The 26,866-nt window shown below is 45.7% G+C and overlaps 1 protein-coding gene across 2 annotated transcripts in view; it reads left to right on the top strand.

The window, feature by feature from the left end:
• Positions 1 to 16,480, top strand: part of LOC147453425 (uncharacterized) — a 170,256-nt gene extending 153,776 nt beyond the window's left edge. For both annotated transcript variants that reach the window (XM_086515610.1, XM_086515611.1), the window contains exons 26-27: positions 15,343 to 15,446; positions 15,540 to 16,480. In XM_086515610.1, the coding sequence (XP_086371736.1) occupies positions 15,343 to 15,446; positions 15,540 to 15,678 (243 nt within the window). In that variant the 3' untranslated portion in view covers positions 15,679 to 16,480. The remainder of the gene's footprint in view (positions 1 to 15,342; positions 15,447 to 15,539) is intronic.
• The last annotated feature ends 10,386 nt before the right edge of the window (positions 16,481 to 26,866 follow it).

Genomic DNA, 26,866 nt, shown 5'->3' with positions numbered 1-26,866 from the left:
CTGCTTCACCTGGGTGCACAACCGGCAAATTTCCGCTCCCCAGCGGGATCGCCAAAGGATGATAGAGCAAAAGACGTCGTGCGCACACTCACACACCCAGACAACTCAACACCACAAGAAATTTACTTGAATTCCTCACCTCACTCACCACAACTCAATAGCTCTCTAAAAAATCTACCCACAAGCTCGATTCAAACTTCAAACGTCTCGACTTACAAGCCCTTGCTTGCCCGCAGACACTACAAGGTGAGTCAAGTTGATCAACACTTGAAATCACAATAGATGGTGACCAAAATATACAAGAAAAACCATCAAAAACTCAAAAACTCCAGCCACAAATGGCCTCTTTCAAACCATTGCAAAAACTTCACCAAACTCCACTCTGTTGGACTCTTTGGAGTAGTGCCAACCCTAATGGCACCGATACAAGGTCACATAGTCTTGCAGAAAGCCGCACCATCTTCCCTTAATTCCTTGTACACACACATCCATCGAAACCTCAAAACTTCCATAGACTCTCCCAAGTGCAAAATTGAAGAGAGAAAGCTCTCATTCACTCCTCCACACACTCGAAAACAGGATGCGAACGCAACGGGACTGCACTAGACCACCTGTAGGAACCCCGCTTCCTCCCACACACAGAGAGGTGAAAGTGTTGATATTGCTCTTCAAAAGTTCTCCCTCAGCCTGGACTATCATGGCACCGTGAGTGATGTGGCAATTTGAAGCCATTTCACACCTTTTTTGACCATTTTTTGACCTTTTTTGACCCAGTTTTGGCCAATTTTGAACCCTGGCGGGCATTCTTCGGGAAAAAAACCCCAAACGGACTCCAAAATTTACCAAATTTACCAAATTTTGTACGTTTGATCCTCGATACCCAGAGCACTTTTCCACATCCCCACATTCTATTTTTGACCACTTCTAGGGCGGTGCACGCATCACCGCAGATCAGGCCCCGTAAATAGACAGTTACTACATGTCCGAAACTTCTCGAGCGGGATGAGAGCACCCATACTTGTCGCTTGCATTATTTACATTGTAGAAAGCTCAAACACATTCTCTAGAGCCAAAATAAGCCACCTAGAACCATATCGAAGGCCCCGATACCCTATACGTGCATGTACATGTGTCCGACTGCTAGCGGGCGAACCTGACTATTCACAATGTGTACACGCTGCATCTTTTTTCGAACTTGAAACCACTTTGCAAAGCTCCCAAATGCATGTATCTACATCTTTTTGTACATATGACCATGCATATAAACGCTACTTTGTACACACCAAAAGCGGTCTATCAACGTATCAAGCCACTGAAGAACGTTGGTCTCTCAAAAGCAGTCACATGAAAAGCTACCAGTCTTAAAAGCATTTGGTGCTCAAAAGTTAGCGTAAACAGCTGCCGGCGCAAAAGATGCCACGTCAGCAGCCTATAGTGCCAAATGCGGGCGTCCATAAAATGCCACGTCAGCGGAAATTGCGCGTTGTCCATACAGGCCTGCTACGTCATCTGTTCTCCACGCAATTCTCTTTGTGTGTGAGTGTGTGGGTCCACTTTATTTAATGCCTTGTAGTCACTTGGGCCCCATAGGACGGGGTCCCATAAGTTGGCGGGAACTCCTCTTTAGTGATAGGCCACTTGGCACGACTTTGCAAGTTGGTAAAACTTCTTCTATTGCTCCTTCCAGAGTTTAGGCTTCTGTAGTTTCTTCTAGAGTTTAGGCTTCTCGGCCGAGATATGCAGTATGACCCATGGGCTCTCACTCTGGCAGTCTACCCGCAGGGGATGCAGAGCAAATCCATGGAAGCTGTATTGAGTTCAAGCAATATACAAAAATACCGAAAGGGGCGCCAAGGTTTGGGGACAATGCTCTCTCTCTCTCTCTCTCTCTCTCTCTCTCTCTCTCTCTCTCTCTCTCTCTCTCTCTCTCTCTCTCTCACGCAGCCCCTCCCTCCCTCTCACGCAGCCCCTCCTCGAGGCCTGCACGTGGCTGCTGCTCTCACCCGCTGATGCTGTTTCACCCCCTGCGCGCGCCACTGCTGCTGCTGCTGTTGAACCCGTTGTGGCTGACCTGTTACTGCACGCTGCCAAGGCTGTAGCACTTGCCGCTGCCTCACTGTTGCAGCATTACCAAGTGCACCAGGCCCGCTGCCCCCAATCTCTCTCTCTCTCTCTCTCTCTCTCTCTCTCACGCAGCCCCTCCCTCCCTCTCACGCAGCCCCTCCTCGCTCCCCATCACGCAGCCATCTCTCTCTCTCTCTCACGCAGCCTCTCTCTCTCTCTCTCTCTCTCTCTCTCTCTCTCTCACACACACACACACACACACACACACGGATACATACCCACACACACACTACACACATACACGCATACACACACGTACTCCCTCTCTTCCCCTTCTCCCCTCTTCTTCACAATATGAAGAGAGGGTAGTTACGAAGACAACCATGTCTTCCCCCATCATCAAGACGCCGACATTGACAATGAAGACAACCTTCATGCTCACGAACAAGAGGCTTGCACAATTGGAGAAGGACATGAAAGAATGGCGGATGGAGAGAGAGATATGGGAGGAGGAGAAAGCCACCTTCCTCAAGCTATGGAACGAAGAGAAGGACATGAGAGCGGAAATCCAAAATCTCAAAGAGGAGAAGGAGAGAAGGGAACGGGAGAACGAGAAGGAGAGGGAGAGATGGAGGAAAGAGCAAGAAGAGATGAAGGCACAAATCGATCTCCTTCATGCTTCCATCACATCCCTCACCCCCGAGGAAGGAGAGATTAAAGAGGAGGCTAAGGAAGCCCTCAAGGAGGAGATCACCAAAGCCCTCACCGCAAGCATTGAGGACAAATTAGAGGCCACCAAAGAAGGATGGGTCAAAGTGGTCAAAAAGAACATCAAGAAGGTAGCAAGAGAGGAAGCCCAAAACGATGAGGTACTCATCGTACACACAACCATCGAGGAGGAGAAGATGCGACAAGCTCGTCGTCTCAATGTGCGAGTGAACGATATAAGAAGAAGAAGGGTCTAAACCCGAGAGCGATGGGAAAGCTTTATGCAAGAAAATGGGATACAAGGAAGAAGAGATCCCTTTCTCCAAAGTTTGGAGAGCCGGCAAAGATCCAAAGAAGACAGCTCTCATCCTCCAATTCGCCTCCGAGGAGTCTCGAACTTCTTTCCTCCGAAAGAGGGTCATCTTGAGAGGGCTAGAAGGCCCCCCGATTTATCTTGATGATGACCTCACAAAGATGCAACAAGATCACCGTCGCGCGTGCATGCCTAGAGTCCACCAAGCCCGCAAAGAAGGGAAGAAGGCAGTATATCGAGATGGTAGGGTTATCATTGATGGCAAGACCATCGCATAGGGACTCGCGGCCTGTGGGACACACGAGGAGATTCATGTCACGGTTTGGAATTGCAATGGAGACCTATGGACACACCCAGAGAGACTTGAGGAGGTGATGAGAGGTCGAGACATCATTCTACTTACAGAGACACACGAGAGCCCAGAGAGAGGGTTACCACGGATACATGGATTCCAATGGGAGTCTCTACATCGGGGATGTTTGCGCCAGCACACCACTCGCGGCTCAGGAGGAGTGGCCATACTCTTTAGACAGGGGCTTCACAGTAGACTACAGATTGTTGCCCGGGACCCACAGGCCCGCTACATGTGGATTCGCCTCGAGCTCTCACGAGACAGGATCGTCTACATTGCCCTTTGCTACTTTGCCCCCACAGGCTCCAGATTCGCCCCTATTGAGCAGGAGTCACCGTACGCAACCCTCACGGAGGAGATTATGGAGTACTCCACACTGGGTGAAGTCTTCCTTATGGGAGACTTCAATGCTCGTACGCGCAGTGAGCAGTGTGAGGCATATGACCACGAGGACCCAGAGGCACTACACACTCTAGATGAGGAGGCTACTATGAGAGATACAGCAGACAGAGCTCCAGTCACAGCCTACGGACGACATCTACTTCGACTTGGCTCCCAGCACCGTCTCGTTATTTATAACGAGATGGTCCAGTGGCCCACCTCAAGGGGCCTGACTTGTATGCCACATGGAGTTGCAGAGGGAGGGGGGAGTACAGTCGACTATATTCTGGGACCCAGGGAGGCTACACACCTTATCACATCCTTCACCATTCCACCCATACCCATCGGAGTCGACCACACATACCTCTCTTTCTCCATCACCGGAGATACCATCCCACACAGCTCCACAGCACACACTCCACACACCACCATCCATTTCACACATGAGCTAGCCTCTCTTTACTCGGCCGAGGTCGAGCATGGCCTATGCCTCCTCCACCCATCCACACCACTCTCAGTTCTCACATCACATATCTCTTCCGTTCTCCACACTTCAGCTATTAGCTCTTTTCCACACACCACTCACACAGGACGCACTCCCCCCCCCCCCGGGACTATGCCTCAGAACCGTTGGTATGATGATGAGTGCAGAGAGCTATACCGACGCCTCCGTGCACGGCGAGCCTTAGGAGAGATCACAGAGAGAGAGGCCAGACGGCATATGAAGACGCTGACACACCAAAAGCGGCGAGCATTCGAAGAGGCACAGGAGCTTGAGCTATACCGCCTATTCATGAGCATGGATAGCGCGACGGCATGGCGCACCCTGCGCGAGCCACGTCCGACTACAGCTATTGAGGATCCACAGATATGGCATGATTATGCAGAGCGACTTTATGAGGTGCCAGGGCAGCCTCCTATCCCACAGCCACACGAGCCACGCCCCACTTGCTCCTCCTTCTTTACAGCAGAGATGGTAGAGAGGGCCATGCGCCGCATGCAGCATAGACGATCAGCTGACCATACTGGATTACAAAGTGAGCACATCATTTATGCGGCCTCCACTATAGCCCCGTTGATTGCACATGTCTTCAACCGGGCTATAGGGGAGGGCTTCCCAGAGGAGTGGACACAGCACACCATAGTGCCTATCCACAAATCTGGCGACTCCCTGGACCCAGGGAACTACAGGACTATCATGATTGGCCACACGATGGCCAAGCTATATGGAGCAGTACTTGAGGCACAGCTCAGCTGCTACGCAGAGATCGAGGGTTTACGAGCTCCAGGCCAGGCAGGTTTCAGACGAGCTTTCTCCACCACTGATCACATCTTCGTTCTGCGCTGCCTCATTGATGGGGCAAAGGCGCGGAAGAAGAGGCTTTACTGCTGCTTTGTGGATTTCCGCAAGGCCTTTGACACAGTCCCACGCGAGAGACTCTTCCAGCGCCTTCACAGCATTGGGGTACCAACAGAGATGATTTGGGCCATATATGCTCTCTACGAGAGGGTGACGGGTCGAGTTCGTTGCCCAGGCGGTTTTTCAGAGACCATTGCTAGCACCATTGGTGTTAAGCAAGGATGCCCACTCTCCCCGACACTCTTTGGGCTCTACATCGACGAGATCTTCGACTACATACTGCGAGCAGGAGGAGAGGGGAGCGACTTGGCAGGTACTCCGGTCCACATCATGTTATATGCTGATGATATTGTGTTGATTTCAGAGTCACCCGAGGGCTTGCAACACCATCTTGAGGCCTTGGACGAATTCAGCACACACAGGGGGTTGATTGTGAACCTTGGCAAAACCAAGGTTATGATCTTTCACACATCCAGTGCAGTGAGGAGCGTTGCCACCTTCACAGCAGCAGGAGGACAGGTTGATGTAGTCACCTCCTATGTCTACCTTGGCATCACATTCACCAGCCTACCAGGACCCTTCACTATGAGGCAGGCTGCTGCTGACAGGCTCACCCGAGGATATGCAGCTCTGGCCATGCTAGAGCGGAGATGCCACCAGGCACACTTTCAGGAGCCCCGCACGAAGGGGTGGCTTTTCGACACCTTAGTCACCCCGGCCTTGATGTACTCGGCGGCAGTATGGGCACCTGGATTGACAGCTGACCAGTGGACACAGCTTGAGAGGCCACAGGTATGTATGATCTCACGCTTGCTCCGCAGCAAGAAGACAGTGCCACATGACATTATTAGAGCCGAGCTCGCCACACCACCTATGGTTGTAGAGGCACTATTCTAGACAGTCTGTTCATCCAGAGGATGAGAGAGCTACCTCCTGACAGACTTACTCGTAGAGCATTTGAGGTAGCTATACAGCTATCAGAGAGTGGGCATGAGAGAGCATGGTACTCACAGGTCAGAGCATGGTTTGAGGGACACGGTCTTGACATGGAGAGCCTACCACCATTCCAGTACGACCCCGACTCACCATATGTTCACCTCTCTCGCAGTGAGAGGAACTTGGTATTGAGACAGGATCTGTGGCAGCTATACACTAGGAGAGTCTGGGAGTCACCTGGCTTGGGGACGAGGATGTCAGATTACAGAGACCATTTTCTCACCATATTGTCTGGGGGGTTCATACAGAGACCACGCTACATGGACACATATATGCCACATAGCTCACGGGTGGCGATTGGTGAGCTGAGAGTGGCTTCACACAGGTTAGAGATTGAGATCGGGAGACATACTGGTGTTCCCAGGGAGGAGCGAATCTGCAGAGCCTGCACAGAGGAGGTGGAGAGTGAGGAGCACTTTGTATGTAGATGCAGAGCATACACTGAGATCAGAGGCAGGTATGAGGCCTTATTCAGAGGACAGCCCACTCTCCGAGAGATTATGGACTCTCGAGATCAGAGACAGCTCGGACGTTTCTTACTAGAGATACAGAGCCATCGGGACACACTACTACAGCCACACACAGCTACACAGACAGAGGGGAGACAGTCGCAGCTCACAGACTTCCTTCAGAGGATTGCCGCCCCTCGCTCACCAGACACTCAGAGGGGAGTGACACTCCCACAGGCGGAGGTGAACCGAGCTAGACGACGACCACGAGTCACAGGCTACAGGGGCGCGAGCTCCCACCACCGACAGATCGAGGAGATCCGAGCCCGGGAGCGCCCTGCCACTGAGGAGCGAGTGGCTCAGATGAGGGCCGACCCGACAGCTTTCATCCGGGTAGCCTTGGCACCAGACCTGCCCATGTACCACATCTTACATCCCCCCATTAGTACAGGATGGAGCTAGATAGCTTGATGCATTCTCATGATTGTACTACCCTGAGCATATAGACATGCATATACCCCTAGAGATAGAGCTCCATCCCTCCTCAGATACTCCACTACCTACATTCAGTTCAGTTTTGTATCAGTTTTGTTTCATTTGTCTTTCCGATAGACAGATGACACATACACACCATGTACATTTGATTTGTCTCATAGGCCGATTTCGGCCTGACATAGACGTTAAAAATCTTTCTTTCTTTCTTTCTTTTCTTTTCTCTCTCTCTCACCAAAGTGTGGTAGATTGATTATGCCATTTCCCTCTTGAATAACAGGTCTTGAGTTCAACTCTCTTCGTTGGCTAGATCTTTTAAGGTCTCTTGGGATAGTTTCCTACGACGTTAAAACTCTCTTCTTCTCTCTCTCAGTTCAATATTTATTTGAAGTGCTTAAAGTTGTTTAGTCTGTTCTTTTCCGTTGGTACCTGGTGCCCGTCCCGGGACACATGATAGCTACCGGCTAGATTGATTGGTGTGCCAACTCAACTGCCTCATAGAATGTGAAGATGTTGTCCTAAATTGTTGCACTGACACGGGACATGCAGTTAGTTGCAGTTGGGTTGGAGTTCACATTGGACGGACTCTTGCCAAGGCAGTGACACATGGCAAGTGATACAGATGGTGGTCGAGTGGGCACCGTGGCCAAGATCACCACCACCTCAGTTTGGAGATAGGCTTAGTTGGATTGGGATATCTGCTAGCCGTTGGTGGCCCTTTAGGAGATACATCTGTGTGGTTGGTTCTAGTCATCAGAGACTCTATTATCATCATCTACTTTGTATGGTCGAGAGTCTTTAGTTCAGGCACAGCATATCTGCACCGTCCCTGCACATTTGAGCCTCGACACCCTGTTGCTAATTGGACTATTTTCTTATTTTTTTGAGTAATTTCTTTTTATGGAAATTAGAATATTTAAATATGTGCACTTGAATCGTAAGGTTAGGAACTGTAGATCTACTAGAATTATGAAAAGCCATCAAGAACGGAAAACTCTGATGCGTCATATGATGGGTGACATTAAGCATTGGGAAGGGGTTGTACCGTTAGTTCGGTAGGAGAGACCAGGAAACAGATATTCTTGATGCGTCACGTGATGGGTGATGGGAGCATCGAAAAGGGAATATTCCATTGGTCTAGCAGGAAACCCGAATTGGACAAAGGAATACGCAAGCATAAGAATAAAGATGGGTTCTGAGAAACTTTTCTTTAAAAGCCTAATATTATAAGTGTCTTTCTGGAAAAGTAGACGCTTTCCCACGAGGAATCTGTGTTTGCATTGCTTGAGAACTGCACCTAGGGACGCCTAGAATCTAGCATTGATTTTCAACTCACTGAGTTTTATGGAATTTGCGCTTTTTCTCTCTCCTTTTCTAAATCTGCCGCGCAAGGCCTCTCTCTCCTCCGGCTATTCCTAGTGCTATATGGCTTCACTATTCATGCTGCAGAAAGACCGGCTATTCCCGCGGCCAGGGAGCTATGAAAACACCACACATCCTCTCCGTGTTCCAAAAATTACTAGCGCCAGCAAGAGGCTTCCTTTCTGTCAAGAAACTGCAAGTGCTCGTGACTATCTCGCAAAGGGAGATCGTTTTTCCGCACTCGAAGCAACAGGTACTGATTGTGAATACGCACTACAAGTAGTTGTTTTGTGATTGTGTTTTTGCAAGGACTCCGTCATGGAGAAAGAGCAAGAAGGCCTCCTCGGCCTACGCTTAGGGATTCCGGGAAAGGAATCCGGAATAGTCTGCAGAGTTTTGGCTTTGGGAACAGACAGAAACAGAATTGAGAGCTCGTCTCTCAGGAGACTCCCGCACAAGAAGAAAATTGACCATCAGATCGGAAGAACTAGAACGGAGGGGTCACTCCGGTTCCTGTGCTTGTAAAGAAAGATTCTCCCTAATAAAGATTCTCTTTGGGGGGGGGGGGACCAGCCCATCTTCTGGTCCCAAATACTGTGTTTATTTTCAGCTTGTTGATTATTCGTGTGCGCTCCCATCTGTAACACACCCCCATTGTACCTGCGAGATTTGGGCTCGGAGCTGAGTGTGCCTCCATGCCAGAGTCTGTATTGGTTCATCTGAGTTAGCCGAGTCCCATGCTATTCAGGTTTTGTTGTTGAGTTGCTGTGTTTGCTCTGCTGTTGGAGTGAGGTTTCATGCACATTGCACTGAGGAGCACCCACTGTAGAGAGCACGACACATTATCTCCATTACATGTGCTCTTAATTTTGGCACACCCGATGGGACCTGAACTGAAGTCTCACTCCGTCGAGAGTCGAATCGAGGCTTTTGTGCTAATCTGCTCGTTTTGACTAGTCTGGTCCAGCTTTAGCTTCGCCTCGTCTGGCTTGGTCTAGTCCAAATTCGCCCTAGACCAGCTTCGCCTCGCCCTACACCAGCTTGGTCTTGACTAGCTTCTTTGCTGTAGACTAGCTTCGCCTTGCCCTAGACCAGCTTGGTCTAGATTAGCTTTGCCCTAGACCAGCTTCGTCCTAGGCCAGCTTGGTCTAGACCAGCTTCGCCCTAGACCAGCTTCGACTCGTCCAACTTGGTCTAGTTGGTCTAGTCTCTCTCGCCCCTATTCAGCAAGAGTGGTCTAGGGTCTAGTGGGTCTGGTCTAGCGGGTCTAGACTATCCAGCAAGTTCGAGGATCTTGACACCCAGAGCTTGTGGGGTGGATTGTTGCTACTACATGAGAAATACAAGGCAGTCTAAAGATCGACAAAGCTAACTACCGAGCCCACCAAAGTACTACCACAAAAAGCATCAATCTATCGTGCCAAGTAGAAGTCCACGAGCCCCGTTACCCCTACCCTCCCACGCATCTACCTCCATTCCTTCAACCAGATCTTTGCCTCCAAGGTCACGTGCCCCGATACAGTTCTCACCATGTGTGTTACAGCAACCTCTTGAGCAACAAGTTCAGGAGCAGATAGCCATGGAGGAGCTGACAAGCGTTCTGGCTAAGGTGAACATTAAGTTCCTTACTTTCAAAGGTCTCTCCACAGAGGATGTAGACAACCATGCTAGGAGATTTGTATCCCTCTGCAGGGGTCGTGGTCTCAACAGAGAAGACGCCTACCTAGTACTCTTTCCATCAACCTTGGATGGCTTAGCAGAGGAATGGTACAGTGAGAACCACTTTATGACTTAGGCCACATTACGAAAGCAGTTCTGTGAAGCCTTCAAGCTAGCGGACTTCCTAGAGAAGGTTCTGGATGAGTTGGCCAACCTGATGCTCCAGCCAAATGATACTTTTGTAGAACTCATGACCAGAACCAAGTCTCTGGTCCCTAAGCTTCCTCAGCACCCAGGTGAATTTATGGTTAAGAAGTGGGTGGAAAAGGCTCTTCCCAAAACTTCTCAGCTAGAACTCCGAGAGAGTCTCCGAACTGGCGCCACTGTGGAGGAGTTTTTCGCGGCTGCTACTCCGATAGAAGGGGCTAGGAAGCTCTTCACCGACTCCCCTCAGGTAGAGACCACCTCGGTCTTTTTGGAAAGTCCTTCCGATCCTTTGACTTCTTTACGCAGGGAACTCGAAGCCCTGAAGTTACAATGAGCTCTTCAAGAGGAAAGATTTTTCTCTCTTTGACAGGAGAAGCCTCCACATCATGAGACTTTGGACCAGATCAAGCGCGAGCTAGAGGAGCTCAGGTCTCGGCAAGAGACTAAGGCTATGGTTTGGTGTAGCTCATGCCGCTCTGCAGGGCACCCTCCACAAGACTGCCTCCTTCAGTCTTATTGCCACTTCTGTGAAAAGTCTGGACATGAAGACAAGGATTGCTACTACTAAAAAGGATTGCGGCAAGTACAGCCGAGTCTTGGTCCTACTCTCCAACAGGGGTTAGCACCTACATCCAACATGGTTTCTCCCTATGGTCATCGCAACCAGATGCCCCCTTTGCTAACAACTCCTCCTATGCAAAGTATGCAAAGCACTTTTCCATCTCAAAGTTTTATCATGCAAACGCTCCCTCGGCCCCTCAAGGCTTCTACACGTCCACCTCCACCTCCACCTCCGTGCAGCAGGAGCAAAGACTGCCTTGTCCTTCGACTCGCCCATCCAATCGGCCCATTTTGTGCTACAGATGCGGGGAATATGGGCATTACCAAAGCAAATGTCCTCTGCAAGAAGGGTGTCCTCCTCACCAACATTGCCCCGAGTCTCATGATCACTATAGTAAGGACTGTCCAAAACAACGTGCATCTACGACTTCAAGTCCACCTGAATTCACCTTTCCCAAAATCAATTCGATAACAGTTGGCACCATCCCTCAATCATCACCTTCTACTCATGTGGTGGCTCCTCGGGACAAGTTCAAGTAGGTCCATGAGCCCACTAGTGTCCTCACTCGGGTCCAGAGAGCTTCCAACAAGTTCCACTCTTCCATGCACTATCCTGCCAATGGATACCCCGCTTCCAACTGTCGATAAGCCATCCCCTAGTGCCAAGCAAGGATCCTCATCTCTGCTGTCCGATATTGATGAAGCTTTCTTGGAAGCAGTAGCCGACTTACAGCAGATCAAGGTTCCAGAGAAACCACTGGTAAGAAAAGCTTACATCAGAGACGATCTTGAAGTACACCTTCCAACAAGTGTCGCTCTATGACATGGTGCGGCTTGAAGGAGGCATAGATCCAATGGTGCAACATAGCTCCTTGTCAATGGAGTCCAACCTTGAATTTGAGCAGCCCACTCCACCTAATGGTTCAGAAGAAGCCTTGTTGGAGTGGTTGGAAGCTACCAAGTCTATGGCTTGCTATGGAGTCTGTATTCAACCTTTGCCTAAGGATACATCCTCTTCCATGTTTTCTACAATACTTGAGCCCAATGAGCTCCCTGAGCCAGCAGCCAGTGTAGAGGATCTACAAGAGTTCACATACACCTCCACCTCAGCCCCATGTGTGTCTTAACTCTCCCACCAAGCCAAAGCTCTCTTCTGTATATGATGAACTTCCCTTCGACGAGCTTCCAAAAGGATGCTTACAAGAAGAATATGTTGTCCTTATCTATATTGCCATTCTAGTAATCCTCTTCAGCCTACAACACTTTGGAACTGAGAAGGTGGCGTTCTTCTTTCCCACTTGTGTCCTTGTGTGGTTTTTCTTTGTTTGACGGGATTGGCATCTTCAACATCTTCAAGCTTGATGTTGGCATTTTCCCGGCATTCAATCCCTATTGGATAGTCAAGTATTTTCAAAGAAATGGAAAGCATGGACGAATATCACCAGGTGGCATTGTTCTTGATATCACAGGAGGCTACGTGTGGCTTTTGCTTCTGCTGGTCACCATGGTAGTATGCTATTATGTTGCACTCGCCCCTACCTACCCCCTCTCGTCCCTCACCACCCCTCTCCTCGTCCCTACCCTCACCCCCTCGCCCCTACCCACCTCCTAGACCCTACCCACCCCCTCGTCCCTGTCCAACCCATCGCCCCTACCTATCCTCCCTCGCCCCTATCCACCTCTATACCCTACCTACCCCCTCATCCCTCTCTAGCCCCTCGCCCCTACCTACCCACCCCTAGATCCTCCCCACCCTCCTAGACTCTACCCTCTCATCGCCCCTACCCACGCCTAGACTCTACCCACCCCCTAGACCCTCTCTACCCCCTAGTCCTTACCCACCCCCTCGCCCCTCTCTACCCCTCCCTCCCCCTCTCACCCCTAACCACCCTCTAATCAACCCCTCGCCCTTACAACCTCCTCTCATCCCTACCCCGCAATGTTCACAGAGAATCGGCTTTAGTGTATTTTCTAAAGGACAAAAAATTGAAAATTCCAGGCCAGTTGGCGGGTCGCCTCGAAGAAAACTGGCTAAATTTGGAGGGCCTTTTTCGGTTTCTGTTCTGTGTCAACCTATCTTAGTGTGGCAGGTTGCTTACTTCTTCCTCATATTCTGCAAATACAACATTTCATCATTTCTTCTCCAGAGAGCTCCAGTGAGGCTCGTTGCATTTTTCCTGAAGGTTTCACCATTCTTCGCTAGTTTCAGTGGTGTTTGCTAGTTTCAGTGTTCTCTCTCACCGGGACGGTGAGTGGTCTTGTGGCAGGCAACCTGTAGCAGGACACAGTTGGCAGGGACATGGATTCCACTATTGTTGTATGTTGATGATATTGTGTTGCCCTCCACTCTCCAGAGGGGATGCAACATCACTTGGATGCTTTGCATAGGTTTGCTCACAACAGTGGTTTGTCTGTCAACCTTGGTAAAACCAAGGTCATGGTGTTTAACACCACCCCACAATGGACCAGGAGATCAGCACCCACATTCACATACAGCCATGAGACAGTGGAGTATACAGATGCTTACACCTACCTTGGGGTGGTCTTTAGTGGACCAGAATTTTCATTGAGGAGAGCAACAGACACTAAACTGACTAGAGCACATGCAGCATTGGGTGGATTGAAGAGGATGTGTTCACAAATTCAGTTTCAGGAGCCTCGGGCGAAGCTCTGGCTTTTTGACACTTTGGTGGCTTCCGCATTGCTCTATGGAGTTCAGATATGGGGCCTTCATTGGACTATCACGGGAGGTCGGGTTGCATTGATGGATGGGGAGATATGGAGAAGCCTCTAGTCTCTATGATCTCGCAGCTTATTAGAGCCAAGGCTTCAGTACCACGTGACATTATTCGAGCAAAGCTAGCTGCCTCCCCACTAGTGGTTGAAGCGCTTACCAGATCAGTCTCCTTTTTACACTACTTGAGGGACCTCCCCAAAGACTGATATTCCCGCCTAGCACTTGAGTCCTCTCAACAGTTAGCTTTGCAAGGAGACACAGCATGCTGGTATGAGGAGATGACATCATGGTTTCAGGTACATGGGTTCAGCATGGACAGATTGCCCATTACTCATTGGATGCACCCTCTCTGACTCTTACACAGTCCGAGATCACCAGGCTCATCCCCCAAGATCTGATTCTGCTAGATACTAGGAGGACTTGGATACAGCCGGCTCAAGAGTTGGGCACGAAGATGGCTTTCTACAGAGAGCATCTTCTCTAGCTTACTGAGGATGGCTTTATGACGAGGCTCAGATACATGGACACCCACTTATCTCATGGGATACGATGTGCTATTGGGCAGATACGCACATCTCCACACCGGCTTCGGATCGAGACTGGTAGATATAGCGGAGTTCCAACCGAGGCCAGGACATGTCCCCTATGTCACATGGAGGCTGAGACAGAGTTGCAGTACACATGTCATTGACTAGCTTACTATGAGATACGAGGCGCTTTCACTGCCTGTTCAGAGAGGACTTTGGACCACTCTCTAGAGTCATGGGGTATGAGGACCAGAGATGTCTGGGTCTGTTTTTTCTTGAGCTGCGCAAACACAGAGAGAGCCTGATGAGAGGAGAGGCTAGCCAGCCTCATAGATGGATCACAGACTTCTTTAGAGTGGACACTGGGCAGCCAGAGGTGTAGCTACCATAGCGGAGCTCACATTCTCCTCACATCAGAGGCACGTTGATCGATCGAGCGACCGAGCTAGGGAAATCTAGCCGCCCACGACTAGAGGCTGCATCGACGGAGGCTGCATCAGAGGATTCGGATCACTTTGGCCTGACATGCACGACGCCCGGTCAGACTACTGACCATGGAGGAGATTGATGAGATCCGCCAGTAACGGATGATGGATCTCCTATGATTTAACTCTTTTGAGGATTGCACATCCTGCTCATCTTGTATCAGCCTTTGTATCAGCTCTCACCCATCACATTCCCACACGCACACCCACATTGTGTTGCATTAGCCCCCAGCCACTACTCTTACCCCCCCTACTCATTTCCTACACAGTTCCAGCTAGCTGCTTAGTTCACATCTAGTAGTTAAGGTTTTAGTTTTTCACTTTACTTCATCTTACTTTTGTACCCAGACATTGTATTAGATCCACCAAGATTGTATCAGTTTGGTCTCAAAGGTCATTTTGGCCTTTTGAAGACCTTTAATCTAACATCTCTCTCTCTCTCTCTCTCATGCGTCTCCCCCTCTCTCTCTTAAGGTCTCTTGGGATAGTTTCCTACGACGTTAAAACTCTCTTCTTCTTCTTCTTCTCTCTCTCAAAAAGGAAGAAAAACAAAAAGGGAAAAAGTAGAAAAGAAAAGGAAAAACACTAGCATTAAACATAAATTCTTGTTGCAATTGCTTTGCAGTTAGCGACTGGCATACCTGGCTGGTTGGAAACCTAACATTATAATTTTTTGTATTGCTCATCAGTTACCTGCTTTACATTTGGAAAAGGCCTTGATTCGTCATCCAAATATAAGAGTGCCACTTACCAAGCATGCGAGTAAGCCAGCAGTGCGCTCTACATTGCCCAGGTATAGTGTAAGGGCTGCAAAAGCAAAACTCCTGGCATGAGGTTTGTACTTCGTTATTTTGTTTTGTTAACAGTAATGCCTGTATGTGCACAGATCTACGCTCCTAGTTTTGGAGCTAGCACAAGATGTGGTGCCTTCTGAAACTGTTCAATCAACACCAGCTGATGTCTCTACTCCAGCAAGCAATCCTGACGCCGAGACTCAAGTCAGTGAATCTGCCAAAACTGGTTAGCAACCATTGGGTCATTTTCAGTATGAGCCTGGAGGTCTCTATTTTGTACATAATATGGCCTAATCATGGTTTGGCGGCTGTGGGCCAATGTAAGGCAGGGCACCTGGCTTAGTAAATACACGAAGGGGCATCTTCCCTACCTAATACCACAGGATCCTGTGGCTGATGTGTTTGTACTATTTAAGTATGTTCCCAAGGAACAATGCCTTTTTTCCCTGGAAATCTCAAGCCCTGGTTGTATAAAAAAAAGGTGTTACTTCCAAGGCTCTTTGTAATCATCCCTGTATTGCCATAAACTCATTGCAGAGAAGAACTATACTAGGATGGCTGCCAGAGAGGGTTCTCCTGCCAATTTTGTAATCCTTCCCATTAAAAAGCAAATGTTGTAAGAAGTCGATGGTGAAAAGCTGCTTTGCCAACCTTTGCATCTAACCTGTTTGATGATGAGGTTGATGTATGCAAGATTTATCACAAATTTCACGTCAACCTCTATTAAGAGGTTTACTTCATGATACTGAAGGCAACCTAGATATATCACATATGCCACCTGTTGTGTAGGAATTGATATTATCACATCCAAAATGACTAAAAAAGAGTGGTGCTGGTTAATGGTTCAGCTCCAGCCTCCACATCCCCTATTGATCAGAATATACTCTATTTTGCATAAATGCAGGGTTCGAAGTAGATGGTCTACCAGAGGCTATCATCTATGCTACATCTGTTATACGTTCTGTTGAAGTTGTACTGAGAACCAGCTGTGATATATTGACATTTCTAATATTAAGAGGTCGGTTTCCCAAGATATCTTGGAGAGGATTTTGTAAGATGGCCTTGTGGATTGAGATGAGAGAGAGAGAGAGAGAGATGAAATGTTGTAAATGTCTGCAAAAGGCCAAAATGACTCATGAGACCAAAAGTTAAAACCATATGAGGTGTGATAGAATCGTTTGGGGGAGAGAATATAAGGAAAATCTTTGTTGGAGCGAGCAGCAGCTATGGGGGGTGGAGCCGAGAACAAGCCATGAAAAAGGGATGCAGAAGAGGACGAAGAGAGTATACGAGAGAGAGAGAGAGAGAGAGAGAGAGGTCGACTCAAAAACGCTATATCATTTGATTAATTCAAAGCCTTTACATATAGAAACTCCTTGCCATGCAAACTGAAACATGCTAACTACCATGCAACTGCCTGCTACAAAAGATCTTTCCCATTGGTGGAGGGCTTGAAAACTCAACAATCCCTCCCTCAAGCCCGAACTGGACAAGCAACTCATAATACCTCGAGTTTTTGGTGTATTCGTCAACCGTGAGTATTAGGTTCTCTCACAACCAAGGATTTTTGGTTTATCCATAACTTGGTGCTATATCTGTAAACCCCCCTTGAACAGATAGGGTGTAGGTAAAAAAATTAGCTACCAAAAGTGGAGTTTTTGGTTCATTGCCAAACCTTGGGTTTAAGGTGTACCTAGTAACCTCATGAAAATGCAACAAAAATGGGTCTGAGAACAAATACTTTTGGAAGGTCTTACCACATGATTGTCGTGGCAGTGTCTATAACCCGTACAAATTTGATATGATGATAACCAACAAGCATGACAATAACTTACAACAGATAATGTAAAAGGCGGCTTGAACTAGAAAGTTTATGATTATGTTGACAAACAAAACATGCAAAATTTGGAACACTCATCATGCAAAGATTCTCTAACTGATGATGTAAAGCGGTCACCGCTGGCAAACTTGTCGATGTTTGATGCCATGTATGAATCTTCAACTCTGAATTATTGGTCATAATAGAAAACTTGCTTTCCTTGTGCTTGTCGTTAAGCTTTTGATAACCACAACAGCGCTTTGATATGAGCTTAATCACCACCATCGTTGTCAAGCTTGAAGTTGTAGACTTGTGGTGTTTGAGACGCGTACAAAATCTCTTTGCTAATTATGCCTCGGTGATGCATAAACACCGTTGGGAATCAGCTATTCACTGCATTTTAGGATGTTGCCTTCTGATAGGCTGCGAACACTCCTCGCGAATTCTCCTTTTGTCTCCTGTTGCAAATCAAGTATCGAGCGTCGAGTAGAGGATAGGAATATCTGCCTGGTGTGAATATCCACTTTGGTAAGGCCTTGAGAGTAAATTGGGTGGCCAATATCTCTAAATAGTGTGAATACAAAAATACAAAAAAAGGCGAATTTTTTGTTGCGACCGAAACAGGGCGATGGCGAGGGTAACAGAGTTGTTCACGGTGGGCTGGGGAGGCCGAATTGGCAGATGGTCAAGAGACGAGATGTCTCCAGCAAGCCAGGGCGAATCCTCTGATGCCGGTTTTGCTCGGTTTGTTGCAGGTTGACAGCGCTTGCTTCCTCTTTGCAAGCGACTGCTCCCACGCGCTAAGTCGAGCCAAGGCAGATGACAAGCTCTAATACCAGTTGTTGGAGCGAGCAACAGCTATGGGGGGCGGAGCCGAGAGCAAGCCATGAAAAAGGGATGCAGAAGAGGACGAGCAGAGAGAGAGAGAGAGAGAGAGAGAGAGAGAGAGAGAGAGAGAGAGAGAGTCAAAAATGCTATATCATTTGATTAATTCAAAGCCTTTACATATAGAAACTCCTTGCCATGCAAACTGAAACATGCTAACTACCATGCAACTGCATGCTACAAAAGATCTCTCCCACGGGTAGAGGGCTTGAAAACCCAACAATCTTTAATCCTAAAGAAAGTCTACTTACCAAAAAGGGTAATGAAGCATCAATCTCCTCCATCATGAATAGCTTTAGAGGTCTTACATTGTCTCAAGTGATAATATCTTTAATCTTGTGCATGTGCCACACATGCATAGATGTGCCATCCATATCTTACATTCACCAACTATGGGAGTTCCCTCGCGAACGACATGCACAACTAGATCTCAGGTTGTTTGGAAAGCTAACAAGTTTGGGTGACACGTCATGTTGGTATGCACAACTATGGGAGTTCCCTCGCCAACGACATGCACAACTAGATCTCAAGTTGTCTGGAAAGCTAACAAGTTTGGGTGACACGCCATGTTGGTATGCACAAATGTCATCTTGGTATCAACTTCATGGATTTAGTTTGGCAAGCTACCTCATATAGTTTGAAATCTCATCAATGTAGAGGCCAAATAGTGTCAAGGAGAGTGAGCATCCTTGTTTCAACCTAGGAAACAGAATGTGATAAACCCTCTCATGTATGTACTCTATGCACTATTGTATCATAAAGTACCATAATCCACCATGAGCTCCCCAAGCACATCCGTGTCATGTAGGTGGCGCATCAACATGCCTCCCGAAACTATGTCAAGAAGTCCACAAACTAGTGGCAAATTTGTCTCCCATATGCTCTACCCCTATCTATAATGTCCCGATTTCTTGCCATCTGTAGTTTTGGCCCCATTGCCTTGTCTTGCTCTCTTTCTTGAGTTTGCCTTATCTTGTGTGGTTGAAGATACTTTAGCAAGGTTATTCGTTCCGATATTTTCTAAATATCTTTGATACAAGTTGCTGGATGGTGGATTCAATGGTGGTTTGGCCATTGGTTAGTCACAAATTCAGTAGGTGGTTGTCCTCTTTAGAGTATTGCAAAGGTTCCTAGCTAGAGTTATGTAGTTCCCTTTTGACTCCTTGTGTTCCATTTTAGGTTCATTTCCATGTATCATTTTTTTGTCTTGGTCTTTATATTTTTCCTCAGATTTATTCCTTTGGGGTTTTTTCACCTATGGTTGTATCTTGGATCCAGCCATGCTTTGTAAATTGACAAACTTTGGCTTTATGTAATAAAAGGTAAAAGCTCAACGTTTTCATGGAGAGAGAGAGAGAGAGAGAGAGAGAGAGAGAGAGAGAGAGAGAAGAGAAAAGAAGTTTTAACATTCTAGCAACAATCGAAGAGGCCACAGAGATCTATCCGGTAAGTCGTGAACTCAAGTTGTCATATTCAAGAGGAAATTGGGTGCTAGAAATGTTACCCTAGTTTCTTCCTTTTATTCACACACACACACACACACACACTTTCTCATTGTACTATAGATGGTGATTGCTCCATCTAGCTAACACTAAAGCTTCTTAGCTAGCATAGCATGTGTCCTTGATACATTTTATGGCTTGATACATAGAAGTCCTTAATGGCTAGGAAATCAAAAGGATTGGTCTTGTCTAAAACATATTTATCTTATCAATGGATTGTTCATTGCTTGTGGAATGTACACCTTTACACTAGGCCTTGTTGCTTCTTTACACTAGGCCTTGTTGCTTCTTTACATTAGGCCTTGTTGCTTTGAAACTTTATTTGATTTTGTAACTACCTCCTTGTAGTTCTTAGCTACCATAGCATGCGTCCCTTATACATTTTATGGCTTGATACATTAGAAGTCCTTAAGTGCTAGGAAATGAAAAGGATTGGCTTTGTCTAAAGCATACTCATGTTAGCAATGGAATGTTCATTGCTTGTAGAATGTACACCTTTACACTAGGCCTTGTTGCTTTGAAACTCTATTTGATTTGATAAGTACCTCCTCGAGTGAACTACCTCATCTTAACTTGCAAGGTCGTAACCCTCATGCAGTAGCTTGACTTGATGATTAAATTTTTAGAAACTTTCTATCCTATGTGGGATTGTCCCATTGGAAATTTGGACTCTCTTCACATCTCTCTCTCTCTCTCTCTCTCTCTCTCTCTCTCTCTCTCTCTCTCTCTCAATTGAGAAGAGAGGCTACACAATATTGACGGGGACTAGAGCAGAGGATTCGAGCCATATGCTCTCGACATCAAGAGCGTAGATGAGGATGGATTCTAGTAGTAGTATCTTTGTTCTAATTCTTTCGTACCCAGACATGGTATTAGATTCACCATTTTGTAACAGATTGGTCTATAGGCCTTTTGGCCTTTTGAACACGTTAATATAACATTTCATCTCTCTCTCTCTCTCTCTCTCTCTCTCTCTCTCTCTCTCCCCCCCCCCCTCATTAGATCAGAGACTACTTGGGAGACTCTTGGTGGAGATGCACCAGCATAGATAGAGAGCCCTCCAGACGGGGGAAGGTAGAGGATCGGACATGCAGACACATCTCACAGACTACTTCCAGGCTAGAGTACCCATGCAACCACAGCCATCCACACATCAGGGGATGACTTTGATACGAGATGAGGAGGCCAGAGCTAGGCAGAGACCACGACTACCGGGATATCGCTCCAGGGCCTCTCACAGACACGGACGAGAGGTCCAGGCCATCAGGGATCGACATACCGTATATATTCAGAGGAGGGCAGAGCAGACACTAGACATGGCAGGCATAGCCAGAGTCCTCACATCAGGCTCACGGATGTACCAGATACTACACCCTGCCATCACTAGTAGATGGAGCTGATGTACCACACCACCCCCCTCCCTCCTCCCCTCACTCTCACTACACACATACATGCCTCTCTATGTACACCGGATGTTTTGTTATTACCCAGTCACCCCCACATCTGCACACCAGATGCTTTGTTATTACCCGGTCACTTACCACACTACACTTTGTACACCGGATGCCATTATTACCCGGTCATTTTGCACATACCAGATATCTAGAGGATATTCACATTTTTGTACATGGATTTGTCTCATAGGCCAGTTTTCTTTGGCCTTTCGAAGACGTAAATAAATCTCTCTCTCTCTCTCTCTCTCTCTCTCTCTCTCTCTCTCTCTCTCTCTTTGTCTCTCTCTATTCCTTTTTTCCTCCTACAACAAGCATTAGGCCTACAATGATACACCGCACTGACTCCCCCCTCTGTATGTCGGTTTTGCATTGGAATATCGCCTCCAACGTACCCTCCTAGATTTCCCCTTTGATTAGCCAACTAGCTCTCCTCTCTATTATAAATATGGTAGGTTTCCACTATTTTGTGCATGGGTTTTGAATCATCCCTAGTCTCCACGAGTATGCGTGTTTCTTCTTTCTCGCCCTTGCATTTTATACTTGCTTGTACGAAACCTGACCCGCCTTGGTAGGTTGCGGTCATCTTGCCATCGTGAATATCGTTATGACTAATGGATAGGCTTGAAAATGTTCTACATCATCTCTCTTGTTATTGACATGCTTCCCACACACATGAAGGTTAGACATGAATGCTTTGATACCTTGCTCTCCCTTGAGACATTGTTTTACACTATTATGTTTAATGGGACTTATCTACTGATAGCTACAATAGGTGCTAACCATGGTGAGGCTTTGCTTGGTGAGGAGGTGGATACCAACACACAACGATCCTTGCCACTACTTAAGGTGAGGGATTTTTATCTCCTTTGGACTTTTTGTTTTCCGTATCTTCCAAGTAAGAGAGTTTTGAGAGTGAAATGAAGAAGGAGTTGTGTACTGTCATTCTGTTGCTTTTTTACCTCTTTGAGCTATAGTCCTTTTTGCCTTCCAAGTGAAAACAACAATATGTGTAAGTGAGATATTGAGGTATTATCTGGTTGATTTTTGAAAACTTTTGTGCTTCACTAATATCTTTACCATATGACGATGGTGGAAAGGACTCTTCCTCATAGGTCTTTGCTTTAAAATTTGATGTATTTGCTTGATTTTAATCTTTAGTGGTTTTTTTTGCCATGGTTTCTATAAAAAGGTTGGAACGCAAATCATATATGTATTGGATGTTTGCATAGAACTAAGAATGTTAAAATTTTTATGTCATTTATTGGTTGTGGCACAACTGGTTGTTCTAAATGTTTGGTAGTGGCTATTGAGCACTAATATATTTTCTATTTAGTCTTTAGATATGCACATGTCATTCAACATTAAAAAGCCATGAAGTTTTTACCTATTCTAGTCTACCTACGCTTAGCTTCTAATTGGTTAGTATACACATCTTTATTTTCATTCAAGAAACACACAAATTTTCCTTATTGGTTAGTATACACATCTTTATTTTCATTCAAGAAACACTACATTCTTTGATGTAGTGTGTGATGATCGTCCATTGGGAGCCTCTATATAAATGCCTTCACTTCCTTTGTAAAAATGTTAGTTAATGCATTAGCCCTCATTCGTGTTATACTTTGTAGAAGTGTGTCATTTTCACTAAGTGTGTTAAATGATTAATACTTGATTATGGCATATTTGTTTAATAAAACCGATGATGGTACAATAGCTGTATGATCGTTAGAATCAACAATTGGTATCAAAGTGGAAGATTTTGAGTGTCTAGTCAATCAATTGCTTAATTGAAGCCACATTTTTCATACTCAAGCAACGGAGCTGCTTCAATTGTTGCACCCATGGATTCGTCAAAAACTTACCAAGGGATCTTTCCATTATACACCAATCTTGTGAGCATAGAGGCAATTGTTTGGAGTCCTAATAATATTTCTGATGCTAAAGGAGTCGGTAGACCACTAACCTTCTCCTTTATTGAACTGATTAACTCACGCACAAGTTGCTATTACACACTTCAACAATAGAATCCAGCCGTATATTGAGGCATGAGTAACTACATTGCAAGCTTTAAATCATGGCAAAAATTGATCCAACGGCTTGCCGTCTCTTTTTCGCATGCACATGATAGTAGGCATGTTGCGTTTTCTACGTGTTGAGCAAGTTCCTTTAGATCCCTTTGACATGATTAAGCAATTACAAGTTCAATTATAGGTACCTACAAGTTTGTCTTCTTGTTGATCGTGGCATATGGGCCTAACCTTCAAGTCTTATGAGTTTTCCACTAGTTGTACGGTCGTTTATGCACATTCTCAATGCCCAGGCAATGTTCGGGCGACACCCAAGGATCTTTTATCTTCATGTCCGCAACTAGTGCCTCCAATGAGGGCATAAATTTATCTGGTCACTCTACTCCTTATCCTCATTCCAATGGACTATTACGCGACCACATTTGGCTAGTTAGCACCATGCTCCATGTTGACGTTATTGACATTAATTTTTTGTATCTTTGGAATTGGAGATGTCTTCAACCTTTTCATTGGTGTGGTGAGACTTCCTTAGGTACCCATTATTGAGTGCATAGTCCACCCTGACTTGGGTGATGTGGCCCTGGTTGTGGTTGAGAAGTTGGTAGTCTCCATACTAGGCTTGTATTCATAGATCCATTTGGTCCTTTGGCATCTAGATCTCCTTGCAACTTGGACATTCTTGTGTGTGGCTTTGAATTGATTTGAAGCCAGATTTGCACATGGCCTTCGTACTAGCTTTGTGTGATGAGGAGCTCCTTGGTACCCACCTTCGCACAATGTGTTCCTCAAAATTGGTATGAATCCACGGACTAGACCACCAACTATAGACAATAGAATCCACAAGAGGGATGACTCTTGGGCTCTCCACATGTTATCACTATTAGTACTTTTAGACATTTTATCACTTTTGCTACTAGTTTATTTTTAAAAATAATTCAAAATAATCAATGTAAATAAAACTCTCCTCTACCTACTAATCTTAGAGTTTTAAGTGAGAAGCAACCACTTCTATTTTGAGTGCATGCATGAAGAGAGAAAGGGAATCCCAAAATCATGTCTCCGTGTGCACTGCATTTTTTCAGTAGGAATCATCTTCTTGACTCTTTCTTTAGAGGAAGACGATTACTTTGAAAGCATCTAAACAAGTGACCTGCAATTGTAACCCCTTTCGTATCCAACGGAGCCATCAGAATCTCCATCACTAAGAAAAGCTACAGAAGATACATTTTTGCCCTCTTTTATGTTAACTTTCTCTCTTAATCATGGCATATACTCTTTTGATTGTGTAGCTCGTGCTCTCTTATCTTTCATATATTTACATTATTGGAATTCATGCTCCATGAGATGAATAAAGAGGCCAAATTCAAACACTGAATCATGTTGATTGAGGGTGATGGTTGGTAACCGAGTATGGTGTCATGCATTCTGATGTTGTTCATGTTATTCTCTTTGTGTGTTGTGATTATTCAATCAATTATTTTATTGAGTTTATTTTGATTTAATAAATCAAATATTTGTTAAAATTGTTTAGAAGATACCACAAAACCAATAGTGGTATCAAAGCTTTAAAATACTCCATATAGTGTGTAGAAGCAAAGAGAGTGCTTCTTGTGGACAAATCAAAAAAATTCCAACATGAAGACTCTTAAGAAGATCGCTTTTGGAAGGCTCTTTCTTTGCTAAAGATACAAGAACAACAAGCTTCCTCATCTCATTAGTGTCAATCACAAAACTACGAGCAAGCTACTTTGAAGAAAATTATGTAACATATTGAAGAAAAGCAACAAACACAATTCATGCATCAATTACACTCTCAAAGACAATCACAAAGTGTTGAAAATCCGTGTTAAAATCAATCAAAGTGCCTACAGTCATCAAGAAAACAAGAAGACACCCTCTCAAAAGCTTTTATCCATTGTTTTAGATTGTTCAAAGGCTTTGCATATTCACTCGAGGCCGTCTTGGACTTTTTTTTTGGCTCGTTCAACATACACAAATATCACCTTATTCGTTTTCTTATGTTCTTTTGTTGGAAATAGGGTTGCAAGGAAACACACATAGCTTGGATAAGACGAAGAAGCTCAAGGCACACAACTAGGAATAACATTACTTAGTGCGTATTGAAAAGGTAAGATAGACCTAGAGTGATGGTGTATATACACGCACGGGGGGAAAACCTCCTAGTGAGGAAAAAAATGCCCGGACGGTCCTAAGTGTGTTCACACACATCACTACCACATATGTATGGTAACAAATCCCCCCCTGGGAGTGATGCGGTGAACAAGAGCAGACACATAGAGTATAGGGAAGTGTCATGCCCTGAGGACATGATCAGTCCACAAAGGGGAGTAATCCCAAAGCTTTGAACTTCTCACGAGATAATGTCTTTGTGAAAAGATCTGCAAGGTTGTCATGTGTTGGCACATAAGCCAAGCTAATCTCTCCTGCCGAGAGTCTCTCGCTGACATAGTGGTAATGCACCTCAATGTGCTTTGTGTGAGCATGGAAAAATGTGTTCCTCGCAAATGTCAATGCGCTCTAATTGTCAGTGTAGATGATGTTGGCAGTGTCCTGTCCAACACACAAATTAGCCATAAGGCATCTGAGTCATACACACTCAATCGTAGCCGTTAAGACTTCCCTGTACTCAGTCTCAGTCGTAGATGATGTTGGCAATGTCCTGTCCAACATCCAAATTAGCCATAAGGTGTGTGAGTCATACACAGTCAATCGTAGCTGTTAAGACTTTCCTGTACTCAGTATCACAACTGGAAGTGGCCAAAATATGTTTCTTCTTGCTCAACCATGATATGCATGAAATGCCGAGCATGAAACAAAAACCACTCGTGGACACTCGCGTGTCATAACAACCAGGCCAAAAGCATGTAAATGTGGCGTCAATGATTTTCCCTTAGGATAAAACAACCCAAGATGTAAAGTGCCACTCAAGTAATAAAACAGCCTACCAATGCTTAGACCCTAGGCTATACGTAAATTTGCTGACCTGTGAGACTGCAAACTAAATATTTGGCCTCGTGTTGCATACAGAAATAAGGCATCCAATAATAATTTGGTAAAGAGTGACATCGACAGGATCACTAGCATCATGAAGACTCAACTTCAAGCCTTCCAAAAGCAATCTTCTTAAGAGTCTTCATGCTGGAATTTATTTATTTGTCCACAAGAAAACTCTCTTTGCTTCTACACACTATATGGAGTGTTTTAAAGCTTTGATACCACTATTGGTTTTGTGGTATCTTCCAAACACTTTTAACAAAAATTTGATTTATTAAATCAAAATAAATTCAACAAAATAATTGATTGAATAATCACAACACACAAAGAGAATAACATGAACAACATCAAAACGCATGACACCATACTCGGTTACCAACCATCCCCCTCAATCAATATGATTGAGTGTTTGACTTCGGCCTCTTTATTCATCTCATGGAGCATGAATTACAATAACATCAATATATGAAAGATAAGAGAGCACGAGCTACACAATCAAAAGAGTATATGCCATGATTAAGAGAGAAAATTAGCATAAAAGAGGGCAAAAATGTATCTTCTGTAGCTTTGCTTAGTGATGGAGATTCTGATGGCTCCGTTGGATGCGAAAGGGGTTGCAATTGCAGGTCACTTGTTTAGATGCTTTCAAATTAATCGTCTTCCTCTAAAGAAAGAATCAAGAAGATAATTCTTGCTGAAAAAATGCGGTGCACACGA

The sequence above is a fragment of the Adiantum capillus-veneris genome, chromosome 7 (assembly GCF_014529385.1).
Source record: "Adiantum capillus-veneris isolate H3 chromosome 7, ASM1452938v2, whole genome shotgun sequence".
In the NCBI taxonomy this organism is placed as follows: Eukaryota; Viridiplantae; Streptophyta; class Polypodiopsida; order Polypodiales; family Pteridaceae; genus Adiantum; species Adiantum capillus-veneris.
Note: the sequence above shows the minus strand (reverse complement) of the source record. Positions and strands in the feature narration are given on the sequence as shown.